We start from the raw sequence: 19,068 nt of genomic DNA on the forward strand, positions 1-19,068 counted from the left end.
TAAAGGTTTAAAATGTATCTCCCTGGCTCTGCAGCAGACCTACTAAATAGGAATCTCAGAGGGGAAGGCCCGGGCATTTGGATTTTGATTTTGATAAAGATTCGTGTCTGGTTCTAATGTGTACCCCATGTTTTTTTTTTTTTTTTTTTTTTTTTTTTTTTGTGCAGAATATCGCCTTTGCCTAATTCATAGGTCAAATTTCAGGCCTATCCTAGCATTATTTGGCAGCTTCTCAGTAACTGGTCACTGCTCATCTTTGCCTTAAATGAGGAATAAGCCAGGGTGAACCAGGTCGCCAAGTTGCTGCTCAGCCCCACTGCTGCCTTGGACCTTTCTTTTCTTTTACTCCTTTACGTGTCACTCAGTATTTATTGTATGCCCAGCATGTGCCAGGCGCTGTGAGTACCAATACAGTAAGTGCCTCTGGGGAGGGGATATGCCTCTCTCCCTCCATGAAGCCACTTGCCATTTCTAGTACTTAGCATATTGCCCGCCCGCGGCCAGGCCTGTGTGTAACAAGGTCAGTTGGCCTCAGTTACTAAGCAGTAGCTGTGCATATTGTTCTGGTCATGTGTCCCTATAGAATGTGGTTTGTAGAACATGGGGTTATGAATAAGAACTGACTTTGAGACCCAGCCATACAATTTGTAGTTTGCATGCCCCCACCCCAGGAAGGTTACCCTCCAGACCTCAGAGGCCTCACCTCTTCAGCAGATGCTACTGTCCCTGAGAAGATGATCAGTGCGAGACCATGCTGTAAGCTGAAAGCATTGTATAGATGTTAAAAATACATATTTTTTGTTTTTTAATGATAGAATTTTGATCTCTGGTGATAGAATTACCCAGGTTCAGAATCCTTGGCTCCAGAAGTCTCCCTTTGCAGTCACTAAAAGTGTACCCCAAACAAACAACCCCTAGAGAATCAGAAGGGAAGCAGGAAGCCTCCTGCTCTGGAAGGAAAGAATCCGCAGCTTAATCACTATTGCAGAGCGGGAAACAGGGCAGGGAGTAGGAGACTTGAGTTTAGCTTTGGGAAGATGAATGAATGAATAAATAAACCATTATCAGCTGCCAACTGTGTGCCAGGCACTGTTAGAAGCAGAATAGTAATTTGTTTAGTCCTCACCAAAACCCTTTGAAGTAAGGTGTTATTTTTACCATTTGACAAATAAGGAAATAGGACTAATTAGTTGAAGGAGTTAGAATTCAAATCCAGACCATCTGGCGTGAAAGCCCTGCTCTTAATCACTATGTATATTGCCTGTAAATAATACAGTTTATAATTATTAATTGTCCTTTTCCTTTCTGTTGCAGGAAGGAGTTTTTTGATGGCTGCAAAGCAATAAGTGCAGACAGCATTGACGGAATCTGTGCACGGTTCCCTAGCCTCTTAACAGAAGCCAAACAAGAGGATAAATTCAAGGATCTCTACCGGTTTACATTTCAGTTTGGCCTGGACTCTGAAGAAGGGCAGCGGTCACTGCATCGGGAAATAGCCATTGCCCTGTGGAAACTAGTCTTTACCCAGAACAATCCTCCGGTATTGGACCAATGGCTAAACTTCCTAACAGAGAACCCCTCGGGGATCAAGGGCATCTCCCGGGACACTTGGAACATGTTCCTTAACTTCACTCAGGTGATTGGCCCTGACCTCAGCAACTACAGTGAAGATGAGGCCTGGCCAAGTCTCTTTGACACCTTTGTGGAGTGGGAAATGGAGCGAAGGAAAAGAGAAGGGGAAGGGAGAGGTGCACTCAGCTCAGGGCCCGAGGGCTTGTGTCCCGAGGAGCAGACTTAATGGCTCTGTCCCAGGAGCAGCAGCAAGGATCTGCCAGCTGCCCTGCAGCCAACAGAGGAATTGGACCATTTTGGAAATTACTGAAGATCCGGATATTTTCTACTTTACACCTTTCTCTGCCTTGTATCTGAAAGGGCTCTAAAATGCTGTATCATGTTTTAGGCACTTTCTTCATTTTTTTGGTTATTTTGGTTATTTCCTTTTTGGGGGGGATCTCCCAGAATATTTGAACCTGGTTACATGTTGTGTATTTTTTTTGAAGCCTTCAGATAGAATAAGCCTGCCATTTCTTGCACAAATTAGGTTTTTTGTTTTTGTTTTTGTTTTTGTTTTTCCAGTAGGGGAGGGCATAGAGCAGGGAGGGGGATGGGACTGTTAGGTTGAATTAACATTACAAAATGATGCAGTGCCAGATCTCAGTTTTGCATATTGTTTTTCAGGGCAGGTCTGTACTGTGTGTAGTGCTGTTTACATGGTTGAATTTAGGTTGTAATAATTATTTTTAAAGATTTACACAGATTTTGAATAGCAGTGTTAACTGTTAACCACATTGCATTAATTCCCAGGCGATTTAGACTCTTGGAGAGCCAAGGCCAGCCAAGAGCATGTGTAGTCTGGTAACAACCCCCTTTTAAGCTAATTTATCCAGAACCCTGATCTCCCTCACTTCTTGCTCATTCCTTCTTTGACCTATTGCATTTCATGTTGAGTTTTTCCATCAACATGCTGCACCTGTCAGTCAAGTGAGCATTTTTTAAGAACATGTGTTGTACTGAGAACCACTTAAGCATTGAATGCAGAGAAAGCAGTGCTACCTCAGTTTTGCTGGAAGTAGACTTCTTTGATAGTTTTCTTTCTTTGATGAAGTTTCTGTATTTTCATGTTGTAAGTGGAAATACTTTTTTTTGTTTGTTTGTTTCATTTACCTTGGAGCCAAAGTTTCTGTTCCTGGTGGTCGGGAAACTGCCTGCCGGCCAACTGACTTGAAGGAAAACTGTGGTATGGAGCTCTGCTTGAATTTTTTTTTTTTAATATTTTTATTTTTTTCTTTGAATATCATCAGCTTACTTGTCTGGCAAGGGCAGAAGCCTGGGGTTGGCCTGAACTCTGCCAAACAAATATCAAAGTGTATTTAATAGTTAAATTTGTGCCCTTTCCCTTCTTGCTGCACCCATGTTGTCACTTAACCCCCAGGAGTTATTTATTATCTTTTTGTTAAAGTCAGGCTCATTTGGGGTAATGTGATGACTGTTTAGGTTTACATGACCCTCCTCTCCTTTCCCTACCCCCAAATATGTATATATACATATATAAAATATGTATATATTTTACCTATATAAAATATATATATATACACATATATGTATCTATATTCCTTTGTTTCTTTGCCTGCTTATACTGGCCATAAAAGAGGGAGCTGCCTTCAATGTATAAAGTATAAGAAGAGTGCCAGGGAAAGCCATAATGGAGGCTTTTGGATCTGAATTTGGACCATTTTCACTAAAGAGAACATGAGTTTTGCTCAGCCCTTTCCTCACAAGAGGGAGGGCCTGGTTCCCCAGACTTCTCCACGCAATCGCTTCATAAGGCCAGCTTTGGCCAGACTGCCGCAGGGGCCTGAGGAACTGACTCTGGTCCTACCTGGTTTCAGTTAGAGGGTCCTCCTGTTATTTTTCCATTTAAAAAGTATGTCCTCAGAAAACTGTACTGGAAGGATGGGTGGCAGGAACTTGTATAGTTCAGCTACCAACACTTTGGAACAGATTAAAAAGGGAATCTTTTAAATAAAAACTTATAAAAATATTTATACTCTTGAGGTAATGAGACTTTGTCTATTAAACATTTGGAGGTTTTTCCCCTAACCTAATACCCCGCTGTGTCCCAGGTATGTTTCTCAGCCTGGGCAGGAATTGCATGTTTTGAGTTCCATTGTGAGCAGCCTTATAGCTCTGGGCTCCCACCTTAAGGGTTATTAAATAGTTTTGGCAGTCAGTATTTTTCTAAAATTGATATTGACTATAAGGAACATACTTGGAATTTTTTTTTTTTTTTTTAAATCCTAAACCTGACAGTTCCTCCTTCAGAGGGGCAAATGGGAAACTTTAAGATCATTCACGATATAGTACTGCTAGAAAGCTGGAGGGGGTCTTGGGCCAGATGCCTGGCTTCTGTTCTAGCTAAATAAGGCTCTGGAGTAAGTCTCCAGGGGTTCCAGCAGGTTCTGTGGGATCAGCTGTAGCTGGGTACCCAGACTGAGGTTTTAAAAAGACTGCTGTTTCATTAAGCCGTTTGCAACTCATTTTCCTCGGTTCTGGATTGGGTAGTGGTTGACTGAGGGGAAAGGCAGGCTGCACTTGGCCAGGTAAGGCCCTTCCCATCCCAGATCAGGGTGTATCAGAGAGAGGTGCGCAAAAGAGGGAGGCAGCCCAGGACCCTGAGTAGAGAAACTAGGTTCCTTCCTCACCCTTTAAGAAGACATTCCGTGCATTACGTGTACTAGAGTGGGTGGATTTTGTTGTTTTTTAAATTAACTATTTAGCCTCCTCATCCCCCACCAAAAAAGCCATTTAGTTATTTTTTGGTTATATTGATCCATTGCAAATGAGAAGCCAGAAAAGGGAGCAGTCAGGGAGGAACTTACAAGTTCCTTCCAAGTTTGAGTATTTGATGTCCAGCAAAGATTTCAAGCTTCTGCAGTCGCTCTGGGCCAATGCTTGACTCTTTCATGACCACAAGAAACGCAGTTTTTCTGCAAAGGGATCCAAGGTGAGGTGTGTGTAGGGTTTGAAGTTATACTTCTGGGAAATGAAAAGCCTTGTTCCCTTCAACCTAGAAATAGGTTTGCCACTTAATGAGTGGTAAGTCTGTGTAAGAGGCTGAATGTGTGCCCCTCAGGTAAGCCAGTACACTCCTTGCTTAGCAATAGAACATCAGGGTGATGTGGAGAGGGGCAGGATGTGGATGCCACTTTGGAAATTGGCAACATCTGAGGACGACAAAAACTGTGTGTTGGGAAATAAGAAACAACTCGGTTTTGACAAATGGCTTTGTAAGCTTTTGTGATGTTTCTTTAGCAATTTATTAGAAAGATGGTGTGAGATAACGTGCTGCTTCATTGAATTGCTCTTTCCCCCATCTTTGCCAAATCTCAATGTATCATTCTTAACCCTACCTCCTGTAAGCGGCTTTGCTATGCTTCAGCTCGTCGTCTCAGCAGCTGAAGTGCTGCCTACCTGTGTGAGTTGGGTCCAGGAACCCATGTCTGCCCCCTGATAAGGGAAGATGAATCTAGAGCTGGGTAAAGATCTAAATTTTAACCAAACCCGTGGGCCCAGGAAAATAACAATTGAAAACATACAAGGCAGTGTTTTCAGTATTAAACTTCCCCAAGGAAGGCACAAACTAGTCTTTTTGGAAAGGGAGAAAGGATTAAGCCACACAGTATTAGTCTTTGAAGCAGTACTGGTCTCCAGGGGCTGGTGCTGAATGCTGGAGGCTGCAGGGTGTGGGACCCCATAGTACACTTGATGGCCTCATGTGCTACATACTATGCCAAATTGTATTGAACAGTGGTGGGAAGTTACTGGGATAAGAACTTGTCTAAAAGTTTACAAACCAAAACAGATCTGTTAGGTCGGTGCAAAAGTAAGTTTTGGCCATACTTTATGTATGTTTTTGCCATTAAGTATGGCAAAAACCACAATTACTTTTACACCAACCTATATATTTAGGAGTGTTTGGTTTGCCAGATTCCAAATGAGGTCTTCAGTGCAGTGAAGCCCAAAAGGTAGACTCAGTTATGCAATTATAAGGTTAAGGCATGGAAGAAAGCTGCTGCTAGGTTTTTGTTGCCTTTTACTTGACTGCTTTGCTATTTTTCTTGTCTCTCATGTTTGGTTAGCTATGACTTGAGCATCTTGGTAACTGACAAAGGTCTTCCTTAGGGGACTTGAACATCTTGGTAAATGATGGGTCTTCCTTGGAGGAGGACTCCAGCAGTATCTTGTTTAAATGACTGAAAGAACTATGAAGGTTGTTGAATTGTGTTAATTGGGACTCATTGATGAAATGCGACATTGATCCTCCTCTTACTCCACAGTGTGTTTTCAGATCATATAAAGGTTCCCATCCACCCCCCTTCAGAGTTTATTCCTATGATAAGCTGTAATTGCGTATCCAGTTTAAACTGGACTGGGACTGCATGTTGGTGAAGATCAGCAGGGGTTTTCACCCTTTTCGAAAGACGAAATAGATTCTTGAGCACTGGTTGCAGAAGCCAAAATAGTTCAAATAGCTTTGCATAACCATTGGGTTCTGCTTCTGATTCAGGTGCTGGGCATCATGTCCTCCCTATTCTTCTCTTCTTGGAAACCCAGCCTATCTCATAGATACCTACTTCTGCCACCCATCCAACTTCCCTGCTCCTTTCAACGCAAATCTTGGATATTGCCAAAGGAAGCCATTCAGCAGCTGCTGGGGTTTTTCATTCCCCCGACACGCATACATTTGCTCTGGGAGAAGTGTCTTCCCTCTGACCCTGGTCCCCAGCTCCGTCTGTGATTAACTGCTCTTACCTGTTGCACTAATGAATATGACTCTAGGTTTTGAAGGGGGAATGTGAAGCAATAGGCAAATGGGGCTTGGATGAATTGGTCCCACAGATATACCCTGCCTTAAGCCGCTGAGGTGATGAGTCCACTGCTCATGTGACCCTCCACCTTTGTGGATCCCTCTTGGTTTGTGACCAGTGTGTCTGTTTGTTGAGGTTGTACAAACTTGACAAAAGTTAATACTTTTGTTTGTATTCTCTGCACTGTTGCACTCTCCAAATGGCCCCTTGAGTATTTTTATTGACTTGTTACACACATTTTTGTCTTTGATGTCTACATTTTTTCCTTTAATGTTTTTTATTTGGACGGTTACCTGCTGTTGGATTTAATAAATTTGTTTACTTGATTATTGATATTTCTACAAAAAAAAAAAAAAACAAAAAAAACAGTGACTTTATTCTGGGGCAAAATTTACCTACTGGGAGCTTCTACCAACATAATATTGAGTGACAATTTTTATTCTTTGAAAAACAATCCAGATAAGTACAGGATCCTCAGACTCCAAACATGGGTGTTAACCTCCCACATACCAAGCTTAATAGAGTGGCTTTTGAGGGTCTTAGTGCTGAGAGGCAAAGAGCAAATAAGTCTTCACAGGGCCACTGCCTAAATAGTCTTACCTTAGCAACTAATGTGAATTCTCACGAGGAATAAAAAGCGAAGTTGAGCATTGTGTTAAATGCATGACCCCTAGATTTAACAGTATGGCAGTGATTAAGGCAAAGGAAACGAGCTGTATCTGGCTTAAACTCAAGTGCCACTGCTGTGTGACCTTTGGCAAGTTAGTGAACCTCTAAGTTTCCTTTTACTCATCTGCAAAATTAAAAGGCTTTTGCTTCCATCAGAGTGCTAGAATTTAAAAGTCTTGATAAAGTCCCAATGACACATAAGTGCTCAAACATTACAAGCTCTTTTAAGGTTGTCCAAAGGAATGTTAGGTGAGTAATGCAGGGAAACCAGAGAATAAGAGAGGGGGGTTGGCATGGTCATACATGACCTTTCACAAGTCACAGCCCCTCTTAGGGGCTTAATTTTCCTCTGTGCCAAATTGGGGATGGGGGAAGAAGCTCAGACTAACGCGATCCCTGTGATTCCCATCTGCCTCTTAACACTCTAGATGTATGATGATTAGACCACTTAAGACCCTTAGCTTCCTTCCATTGTATTTTCTGCCTACTTGTTTACATTCAGGAAAGCTCTTGAGTGGTCATCTTACACATTTCTTTCATGGAGGCCCTGATGGCCTCCCCAAAGATTCCCAGCCTCATGTTGGTATTTTGTAAAAATAAATAAGTATGGTGGTAGGAGTAGGTGTACTTTTCAGTTGCAAAGGCTCTGGAAGTCATGTCTACATTCTCTGATTATGGAGAGGTTTCTGAGATTTCCTCAATGAACTGGAACTCTTTCTCTTCCTCTGTCATTACTAAGGACAGGACCCGGTGGGGGCTGGAAGGAAATCTAAGGGGTGATGTTTTCCTCACTTAAAAAGTATGCCTCTAAAGCATTCCCCAGTTGGCTCGTGGGCTTGTTTCTTCTGTGCTTTGGCACTTCTGCGTTACGGAGCCCAGCCAGAGCCTTATACATAGGTTTGGGGAATAAAGTGGAAGGATACTGACTTCGGGGCTTGTATAGAGCCTGGGCTATTCAAAGTGCTGCCGTCACAGGCTGTATAGATTACAGCTAAAATCCAATTTTCAATTAGATGATGGGCAAACAACTTCACTTAGTTACCAGATGAGCTTAACTGCACATGGAATGCTTTCTAGCAAGAAAGGTGCACTGAAGGTAGTGCTCGGGGTCGGAGGAGTATGAAAGTTGCAACACTGGCTTCTTCCCTCCTTTCAAATCCAGTTGCTGAAGCACATGGCTGGATTGGCTCTGGGAGTCATCCTTCTAGCTCTCAGTTTTGATGTAGGTCAAAAAGGGTTAGTCTGCCTGATAAGATTAGGGAGCTTGCCTAACCTTTCCATTTCCTTTCCTTTATGTCAACTTCTGAGGATGCCCTGTCTTAAAAATATAAGGCTCCTACCTGAGTTTAATCTTCTGTCCAGTGTTCTGACCCTTATCCCATCTCTTGACTCAGGAGTGCTAAAAAAGTCCTGGTGGAATGTAGCAGCACCAGTGCAGTCAGCAGCAAAGCATCTGAACTCTACAGTGTTTTGTAATTCATGCTGATGGGTACTCTCCATGGGCCCTGTGCTTATCTGGGGTGGTGCTGCTAAAACTGCTAGTACATTATAGAGCTATACAATAGTGTGGTACTACTACATGACAAGACAGCAGAAAACATGAATACTGGCCCTAGTATACACGTGGACTTATATGATAAAGGAGCCTCGTCCTTTATTGGGTAAGTAAAGCTAGATAATTGGGTAAAATTATCTAAATATTTGGGAGTAAGTTATTACATGCCAAAATAAATTCCAAGAAAAATAAGGCTATGAAGTATAGACATTAAATCATTAGAAATATATAAACTTGTCATTGGATCCAAAGATCAGTCAGGGCTTTCTAAGCAGAAAAGCAAATAGAAGAAATCACAAAAGACTAAACATAAAATGATGTACCTTAAAAAGCAAACTAAAATTTTGTAATAGTTTATAAATGGACACTATAGTGAATCCATAAGGTGCTCTTAAATCAGTATGGAAAAGGACCTGGCTTCCCAACAGAAAAATGGCAAAGGATATGAACAACTCACTTAGGAAAAATAATTTACCAAAAAGCTTCTGGGGAAAAAAGCAGGATGCCAATCTAAAGGGTATTCAAATAAGTAGAATTAAATATACAATGAAAAACTTATATTGGCAAAAATTTGAAGCAAATCTATGCTAGTAAACAGTAAAAGCCTTTCTGGAGTTAAAAGCATGTGAGATTTCTTCCTAAAAAATCTCCAAGGATGTATGTGCAAGGATATCACCAGCAGCATCATTTGGAAACAACTTTAATGTCAACAAAAGGGACTGCTTTAGAAATTATGGCATACATCAATGTTAGAATGTTATACTCTGCTTTTGAATAATAGAATTTCTATCATCATGGAAAAAGTTGATCGATTATAAAATATTGGCAGTCATTGACCATTGATGGTGGGATCAGTTGTGATTTAAAGTTTTCTGTATTTTTCAAATTTTCATTAATAGGTTTCCTTTATAATAGGGAAGAGGTTATTTACAGAAAGGGGGGCAAAAGGAAATGAACAACCCCACTATGGGCAAGGAGACCAGAAAATGGGAGTAATGTGTTCGAAGCCTAAACCATGAGTTCCGTAAAAGCCCTTGGAGTTGCTTTTCCTTCATAAGAAGCTGCTTCTCCAGCAGCTGCCTTGGCAGCTCTGCACTGGCTGCCTAGAAGGGTGTGGGAGGAAAAATGCACAAACGCACTTATGAATGGAATGTGTGTTTTGCAAGAGGCCAAGTTGGCAGCTTTGGCTTCCAAAAGGTGGAGCATCAGGCGAAAGAACAGAGTGTGCAGACTGAAGTCTCAGAGGCCTTGTAGTGCAGGCCCATCTCTGCAGAGTTCTGGAGTTGGATCCCTGGGGAAACCTCCAGCCCTACCCTTTCTCCTAAGAAAAAGATGGCCTTGGCTATTCTTGGGAGCAAGTGGAGTGCTCTTGGTACAGGGAGATGATCCTTAGTAAAATAGTATGTCATTTATTCAGCACTCAATCTTGACTTTTCCTAGTTTAATCCTCATAACCTTATGAAGTACTAATTTTCCCCATTTTAAAGGTGAGGAAACAGGCCCAGAGAGGGAAAATAATTCACACATAGTGCATTACTGTGTCATTTTCCACAAATGTCTCAATGATCAAAAGTAGTTATTTCCTCATTTTACACAGCTGTGGAAATAGCCTCAAATGAGGTTAAGTGACTTGCCCCAAAATACTCAGGTGTGTGTGGGAGGTGAAGCTCCAACCCAGGCCTGTTCATATTCAAGGCAGGCACTTAATTTGTCTCTGAAGACTTCAACCTCAAGAGGTAAACAGCAGCTAAGCTCTCACAGCTTTGGAGCTCAGCTGGGCAGGAAGGAACCCAACAACACTTGTCAGCTTCAAGTTCTCAGGGCCTTGCAGCAGAAGTTGGCAGTTCACCTAGGGAACTTTCCTCCTGATGAAGGGACTTGAATCAAGTTGCAGTGTCTGACCCCAAGTCAAGCTCTTCAGTTCTGGTTCCATATAGGGTCAGATCTTACAGAAGCTACATTTAAACTTTCATATAGGACCAGATCTTATGAAGCTACATTTACAGGAAACACTGCTCCAACTGCCCAACCCTAAGAGTTAATTTTAAGTAGAATTATCTTTTTCTTCTTTTCTTCTCCTGACAGCAGCTGTTAAGAATTATTTTCCAATTATAAAAGCAATGTATGTTGAATGTTTAAGAAAAAAATCAAGTCTACAACAGAAAAGCATCTGTTAAAACCTAATTTGTCAATGCCACTAGCCATAGATAAATACTGTTAACATTTTGGCATATAGCCTTGCAGGTTTTGTTAGAAGCCTATGTAGAACTTTGTATATTTTCTCCTGCAAAAGTGGACTCAAACTACATGCTATTCTGTATCCCTCCAGACTTCATACAACAAATAATATACAGTACTGTGAATACATAATCTCACTAATCTGTAATCCTCTGGGATACATACCATTATTCCAGACACAGAAATGTTAAGTAATTTATTCAAGTTCACACAGCTAATGATTTAAAAAGCTGGGATTCAAAGTCAAGCATTCTGGATCTAGAGGTCTACTTCCTCTTCTTGAAGATCTCTTTCACTGAAGATTTTACTCTCTCACACACACACACTTTAGAACTGGCTACCTATAACTCCATTGTAATAACCCTGTGATATCTCCTTCATTACATGTTTTTGTGTAACGATCCTAGTACCCTAGGACAATGCTGTAGAATTACAGGGTCTCAGTGTATGGAGCAATTTACGAGGTTTTTGGGTATGATACATACTGTATGCCAGGTTCATCTTTTCTGGAGGGCAGTTAATATCTCTACTAGTTTTGGAATTGGGTGCCTATGCCCCATGTCCTTTCCAACACAGATTGTTACCAGTTTGAGAGTTGATTAAAACGGCTTTTACTGAATTTCAAGTTTCCAGTTCCTAGGGGGAGAGATGGTGTGATGGAGGCACCTACTGGTGAAGGCTGGCACTGCAGTCATGTTCTGAAGGGAAGGATTCCTAAACATGGAATGGAAGGGGTTTCCAGGGCTGCTTAAAAAAACTAAAAGAACCTTCCACTCCACTGCCTGGTGGACTTGCCAGATTTTTCAGTTCAGTCTGTCATTGCCCTTCAATTTTATAAGAGCTGTCAATAAGAAAACAGTTTAAAGAAATTTGCTTCACAGACATTACAACTTTGACAAATTGTCTAATTGGCTGGTTTTCTGCAGAGAAGTCAGTCCTCTTGGTTTCCTTACCAGAATATACCACGTAACAGGGGTGCTACATGGAGTGAGTACCTGCTACCACGCCTATGCACATAAACTCAATGACACAAAGAAACAATCTGTGGACACCCCCATACTATGCTTGAACTTTAGGCATTTATTGAAAACTTATACATGCCATATAAACAAACTAAACTCTTTTAGCTGCTATACCAAGTTTCCACAAAAGCTGTCTGCTGGTTGGAGAGACTACAGCCTGACCACATTCTTTGCCATTGCCTACAAGGCGTAAGAAATGGCACATGGAAACATGGCAGGCCGACTCATGATCACAGGCCTGAGATGGTGCTTTCTTCTTCCTCTTTTATTCCCATCAGTCCTAGGCCAGAGAGTGAACCATGAGTGCTGCAATAAATAAGAAACAAAGGTAGGTTTTTATCCATAAGGTTGAATGAATGGCTATAAATGCCTAGTTAGAGAAGATGTTTTTTCAAGTACGTGTGTGTGTGCCATGGGGCAAGGGCAGGAAGGTTTATGGAAAGCTGCCTGCTGAAGATAGTTTAATGGAAAAAGCACTGATGAGTCTCAGAGGTCTAGATTCAAATCCTACCTTTACCAATTAGGAGATATGAGGCATATCTATAAAACTATGAAATATTTAAATTACTATCTCACAGGGATTTTGGTGAAGACTATCGGCAATAGCAAACATACACTGAGCACTTACTACATGCCAAGAATTGTTCTAAGCACTTGTCTCATTTAATCCTCAAAACAGCTCACTGATGTAGGTACAAGTGTTATCCTCATTTAAAAAATAAACAAGCTCATAGACATTATATGACTTGCTCAAGTCACAGAACTGTTAAGTGACAGAACCAGGATATCAATAATAGCAATCTGTCATTAGAGCCCTTACAAGTTGCTGTTAAAGCGTCTTAGTCTTTGTTCATTCCATACTTTTGTAGCACCTGCTAGGTGCTGGGGGCTGTTTAAAAAACATTACAAAACATTAACTTATTTAATAATGTTTGTTGTAAAAAACCTGGCATGGTGCTTTGAATTTAAGAGCCATTTATTAGTTCCCTGCCACCTTGTAATTCATATTCATGGAACTGGGTTAGAGTTGAGGAGCTCTCTGAGGCAAAGCAGGTAGAAATGAGGAAAGACAAACACAGAATCTGTCTCCACCTGATGTCTGAACTTAAACATTCAAACACTAGACTTTTGTGTATGGAGAACTAGAGCTTTGAGGGCAGGAGAGTTGCTTTGGAGTCAGACACACCATCAGGGTACAAGTCCTGACTATGCACTTACTAGCTATGTGACCCTAGGAAAATTGCTTAATCTGAGACTTTTTCTCCACTTGTTAAAGATTCTAACAACCTCAACCAAAAATGCATATAAAGGTATTTAGCACAGTACCTGGGTTTGATAAATTACTGTTGTTTTCAATATTAATTTAAGAAGCTACCAAAAATGTAAGGATTAAGAGCTGCATCAAGACCCTAGCCTAAGGAAACCTTCTATTGTTTTTGCTATTCCTTTTTTCCCAGTGTTTCCCAAGAGTATCTGCTGCCATCACGGACACAGCTGCACAAACAAGGCCCAGAGAAGTCAGTCACACAGCAAGCCTCCACAGCTTGAGGAAATGCATGCTACTGCTGCTGAGTTTGATCAGTATGTCCACAGAAATCAGAATGTGACTTTTAAAGGACAGGAGTAGTTTAGGTTCTTCACCACAGGATTTGCTGCTTCCAGAGGGGCTTAATTCTCCTAACTTGTCAAACAAACTCAGACAAAGACTGAGGATCTTTGTCTCAGTCACAACTTAAGTGTTTTTGCTCCCTGACCCCAGCACTTCCTCCTCTGTCTTCACCCTCTGTGGAACATCCAGGAAGAACAATGATTTGGGCTACTCTTGACTTAGTTTACCTAAACAATGGTGGACTGCAATTTAAGTATTCTGCGTGGGAACATGAAAACCCAGTCCACCTACCACCATAACACTGCCCCTAAGGAGCTACCTAAGGACAAGTCTCTCTGTTCCCCAGAGCCCACATCTTAACCAAAAAGCTTTTACTGGCAACTTGTGGTCACTTTTTACCCTGTTCCTATTAGCTTACCCACAAGCCTGTTTAAAGTATGTTGGTCTAAGATGTTTTTTTCCCTCTCAATGTAAACACCTAATACTTGTTTCTGCTTTTCAGAGAAAGCAGTTCTTTCAACCTACCCAGTAGGTAGACCATCTCCCTAATGGCCCTCAGATGCATGTTACAATAACTTTATGCTAGGAAATGAATTTCTGATCCAGCTTCAAGGCCAGAGGTATTCATGCTCTTATCAACTCCTAGAATGTCAGAATTTTTTTTTTTTCTTTTTTTGAGACAAGAGTCTCAGTCTGTAGCCCAGGCTGGAGTACAGTGGCGCAATTTCAGCTCACTGCAACCTCTGCCTCCTGGGTTCAAGTGATTCTCGTGCCTCAGCCTCCCAAGTAGTTGGGATCACAGGCACACAACACCAAACCTGGCTGTTTGGTTTTTTTTTTTGCTTTTTTGTATTTTTGGTAGAGACGGGGTCTTGTCATGTTGCCTAGTCTGGTCTTGAACTCCTGAGCTGAAGTGATCTGCTCGCCTTGGCCTCCCAAAGTGCTAGGATTATAGGCATGAGCCACTGTACCTAGCCAGATGTCAGAATCTCAAGGAACTTTTTAAAATTAACACAATCCAAGGTTTTCAGACTGTTCAAAAAAGCTACCATCTTTCCCTCCCTCCCCCAATATACACTCATTCATTTAGCTGCCCACTCACTCATTCCAAAACTGCCCGTCTCTATGCTTTAAGATTTAATATTGGTTTTTCTTTAAAGAAAGGGTTTACAATTAAAAGGGTTTGAAAATCAATTGATTTATTCCAAATCCCTCATGTTACTGAAAGAAAATTGAGATCTATAGCGGGGAAGTAGCTTGGCCACTTGTCAGATGAGACAGGTGATAAAGCTGGAACTAGACTCAGAGTCCTGCTCCAGTATTCCTCAGGCTTAGAATCAGCAAACCAGGCCCTGTTATCTCTTAAAACAGAGGTGTCAATGGAGAAAAAGGTACAGAAGGCAGGAACACATTCCTCATATGCGGGGAGGTTACACCTAAGCCTAGGGCTTGTTCTGAGACTTTACTTTTTTTACTCAAGTGGGGTTAGCAGCTACTTCTTTCTCCAGAGAGGAGTAAGAAGGACATAAGACCCCTGGTTTTAACTGGGGATAAGTTATCTCCCTGAGGGACCAATATATGTAGTTATACAAGAGCATATAAATGTGAAATGGGAATACAATGCCTATCTTTTAGAACTGTGAGAATTAAAGAGGTGATTCATGTAAGTCCTCATTATGGACCTAAACATCAGCAAAAGGCTTTTTCTCTAAGAACAGCTGAAATCCAGGGGACAGAGTCCTGAAGGGATACCCTTTCCAGTCCATACCTCTTGGTTCCTGGCAGCAGGATGAGGCAGAGAGTGCCTGGGCACAAGCTGTTGTAGAGCTTTCCAATCTTCCGGCCCCAGCGCCAGGCTGCTATCTTTGGGTGGTCCAGTTTCAGAGTCTGGGATCAAAGCCACGTGTCAATACTCAGCCAGAACACTCTCTCGTTACCTATGGAAGGGCTGCAACACTCTTCCTCCGGGTCTAAGGCTATGGGATTCCAGTAAAGGTTCCAGACAAATCCCTTGTCTAACACTGGAGCCCACACTGCAGGTTCTCTGCTGACCCAGCATCCCCAGGCCTCCAAGTTGGTTTAAGACTTCCTCAGGGGAGGACGGCTACTATCCTTTCCTCCAGATGGGTCTTCTAAGACCCCAAGCTAGGGGAGCCACATTGCTAATGAGGGGTCTAGTCTGGCTTCTGCCATTAAGTCTCTTTGTGACCTTGGGCAAGTCACTTACCAACTCTAGCCCCTACATTTCATCTGCTAAGTATGAGAGATTAGACTAAGACAGGGTTTCCCAAGCTTCAGCCATTCACCTTCTACCTCCACTCTTCTGCTTGTATATCCCTCTAACATTTTTCCATAAAGTGAGTTAATTTCTTCCTTAGCCTTGTCTAACTAATACCATCCACAAAATCATAGTCTCAATGTAGTAGCTGTATACTTTAACAAGTATTAGCAAAACAAGTCCCTTCAGATGTCTTAGCTATAATAAAAAGACAAATCCATAATCATAAAAGTGAAAACAAAACAAAAAAAAGACCATCTATGACAACCACAATTTATCTTGTGTATGTACCACACTTTGGGAAACCCTAGACTAGATCACTGAATAATTATCCAGCTCTCTGACTTCCTGCCTTGGTCCCTCAAAGTCCCTTGGAGATCTGGAAGACTAAAAACCTAAGTTTAGCAGGTATGAAGGGGGCGAAAGTATGAGAGATCTGGGAGAAAAGGAGATGTGGCCAGGACTGGAAGAAGCTGGAGAGTGAAATAAGACTGAGGGCCAGAGTAGAAAAAAAAAGAAAAAGATTAAAGGATTAAGTGTCACTGAGCAGGACTCTCCTGACATCTTCTCCAAGAAACCTTCACTCACTCACCTGCAAGGCCTCCTGTTCAAAAGGGGGAGGTACAACACGAAGCCCTGCGGGCCTTCTTGATTCAGGTGGTAAGCCTCTGAGCCAGGCATGGAGGTGCCTGGGGGTTAGAGCATGCCTGCCTTTCAGCTTCCAGTCCTTGCCTGTGAGAATGTTGAGGGCCCGCTGGGCACTGTCAAAACTTTTGAATTCTGAAAGCAAGAACCCCCATCTTGTTATTAAGGGCCGAGAAAGTTGATCCCATCCAAGCTGCCTGGCCAGGGCCATAGGAGAAGGACAGAATCAGGAACTGCTGCCCTGGTCCAGCCCAGGAGGTGAATCTTCCCTTCTCTGACCTCATGTTATTACCATCCCCAGTTTCCTTCCCCAAAGCTACATTCGACAGCATAGACTTACTTAGGAAACAGTATTTTTTCTGCTTTCCATTTTTAAGATCTTTAGGCAAGATCACAGCTTCGAGGCCAAGAAAGAGGCGGGGCTCCTGCAACAGCTGTTCTTTGAAGGTTTCACTCACTCCAAACAGATATATAGAGCCTTGGTTTTCAGAATCTCCTTCCAGCTCATTCACGAGGGTCTCACAATCAAGCGTGAGCTCTGTCACAGGCCTCTGCACCTAACCAAGGAAAGTTGATGTTAGTGGTAGAAAATCAATTTAATCCTCAGGCCTGTTGGATACTAGCAAGTTTTTGCCATTACTAATAACTTCATTTTTCAGTTTCCTACACTTTTTCAGTTTCTTTCCTTTTCTGTAAAAGGAAACTAAAGATAACTGTCTCACAGAATTATGTTAGAGACTTAATTGATAAATACATACATATTTTCATGTAAACATATTCTCTTCAGTTTCCTGCCACCCACCCTTAATGAAATTCTGTTTATGTGCACAAGAAACTTCAAAATACCATCATTTGATCTCCCTGAAAGGTGAAGAAAAGGGCAACTGCAAAGAACCAACCAGAATAAACCATTGGGGACTTAAGTAGTAATAAAGAATGCAAGGAAGCCCCAAATCTATCACAGGATGATTTCTGACACAAATGAAAGCTGTTATATCTTCAGTCACTGCCAGCAGGAGAATGTCAGACTTGGCTGAAGACTTTCCATAACAAAGTCTTATGCCTGGGCCTCTTGAGGGTGTTTGCTACATGTCCTGGGGCACTATACATATAGGCTGTGGTAGGCTAGACCCGAGCAAAGGGAGCTTTCTCTTATCACCCTACCTTGATGCAGGTACCATCTACCAGAATACCATCCAAGGACTCTATGGCCAGCTGGGCTGCTTCTAGAACTTCATACTGTATACAGAGATGAGGCTGCAGAAAGACCAAGATTTCCTCACCATTGCTTTCCAGCTCAAACTGCTAAAGAAGGGGCTGGGGAAAGGATTCAAACTACAGTGGCCAAAGCCACCAGAATGGATGCCTTTGCTGTGCTGGGTTACACAGGTATTGATTGTAAACTGTCAACTTTAAATGGGATCACTAAAGTTCAGGAACTAGCTTTCAGACAATAACTAACTTTTGTCATTTAAAATGCAACTACCCAATAGGCTTTTCATAATATTTATTATGCATCACTAAAGTCATCACTGCAAGTCATGGGCAGAGATTCCCATTTGTCTGTCTTTTAGCTAAACTTTATAAGCTTGGGAAGGATAAGTTCTTCCACAGGATAGGCTACATCTTCAAATGGTCTGCTTTTCTGTTTGGTAACTCGGAGTAAGTAAATCTTTGTGATTATCTGAGCCGCAGCATCAATATGGAGATAAAAGCCTTCCCATAGGAAAGTTTCATGACACTGGACTTGGCAAGGGTTTCTTGAATATGACATCAAAGGCAGGCAACAAAATTAAAAATAGACAAATTAGACTTCATAAAAATTAAAACCTTTTGTACATCAAAGGACACTAACAGCAGTGTCAAAAAGCAACCCACAGAATGGAGAAATAGTTGCAATCACCTATCTAATAAAAGATTAATATCCAGAATGTACAGAGAACTCTTACAATTCAACAATAAAAAACCCAAACAACCTGATTTAAAAATAGGCAAACATTGCAGAGTAGCTGGAACTGAAAAAATAAATAAGAAAAAAAAAGGGCAAACAAGTGAATAGACATTGCAGTAAAAGATGTACAAATTGCCTACGACACTCAGCATCACTAATCATTAGGGAAATGCAAATCAAACCCAAATGAGATACCATTTCACATCCATTAGGAAGGTTATTATTAAATAAAATAGAAAACAAGTGTCAGTGAAGATGCAGATAAGTTGGAACCTTTGTTCTTTGCTGGTAGGAATGTAAAATGGTATAGCCACTGTGGAAAACAGGATAATGATTCCTCAAAAAAGTAAACACAGAATTACTATTTGATCCATCAGTTCCACTTCTGGGTGTATGCCCAGAAGAACTGAAAGCAGGGACTTGAACAGATACTATGTACAACCATGTTCATAGCAGCATTATTCATGATAGTCAAAGGTAGAAACAACCCAGAGTCAGGCACGCCTGTAATCCCAGGACTTTGGGAGGCCGAGGTGGGCAGATCTCTTGAGTCAGGAGTTCAAGATCAGCCTGGGCAACACAGAGAGACCCTGTCTTACAAAAAACTAGCCGGGCATGGTGGTGCACGCCTGTGGTCCCAGCTACTCAGGAGGCTGGGAGGTGGGAGGATTGC

At 41.7% G+C, this 19,068-nt stretch overlaps 2 protein-coding genes across 4 annotated transcripts in view; one reads left to right on the top strand and one right to left on the bottom strand.

Annotated features, from left to right (window-relative positions):
• The window catches only part of DCUN1D3 (DCN1, defective in cullin neddylation 1, domain containing 3), a 42,594-nt gene extending 38,989 nt beyond the window's left edge, over positions 1-3,605 (top strand). For all 3 annotated transcript variants that reach the window (XM_011976045.1, XM_011976043.1, XM_011976044.1), the window contains one exon: positions 1,315-3,605. In XM_011976045.1, the coding sequence (XP_011831435.1) occupies positions 1,315-1,798 (484 nt within the window). In that variant the 3' untranslated portion in view covers positions 1,799-3,605. The remainder of the gene's footprint in view (positions 1-1,314) is intronic.
• An 8,342-nt stretch (positions 3,606-11,947) lies between these two features.
• The window catches only part of LOC105536645 (putative RNA exonuclease NEF-sp), a 49,776-nt gene continuing 42,655 nt past the window's right edge, over positions 11,948-19,068 (bottom strand). Inside the window, exons 16-20 of the mRNA XM_011976059.1 lie at positions 17,609-17,701; positions 16,785-17,001; positions 16,392-16,579; positions 15,290-15,408; positions 11,948-12,218 (exon numbers count right to left, since the gene is read on the bottom strand). Of these exons, the coding sequence (XP_011831449.1) occupies positions 12,143-12,218; positions 15,290-15,408; positions 16,392-16,579; positions 16,785-17,001; positions 17,609-17,701 (693 nt within the window). The 3' untranslated portion in view covers positions 11,948-12,142. The remainder of the gene's footprint in view (positions 12,219-15,289; positions 15,409-16,391; positions 16,580-16,784; positions 17,002-17,608; positions 17,702-19,068) is intronic.

The sequence above is a fragment of the Mandrillus leucophaeus genome, unplaced genomic scaffold, assembly GCF_000951045.1.
Source record: "Mandrillus leucophaeus isolate KB7577 unplaced genomic scaffold, Mleu.le_1.0 Scaffold162, whole genome shotgun sequence".
In the NCBI taxonomy this organism is placed as follows: Eukaryota; Metazoa; Chordata; class Mammalia; order Primates; family Cercopithecidae; genus Mandrillus; species Mandrillus leucophaeus.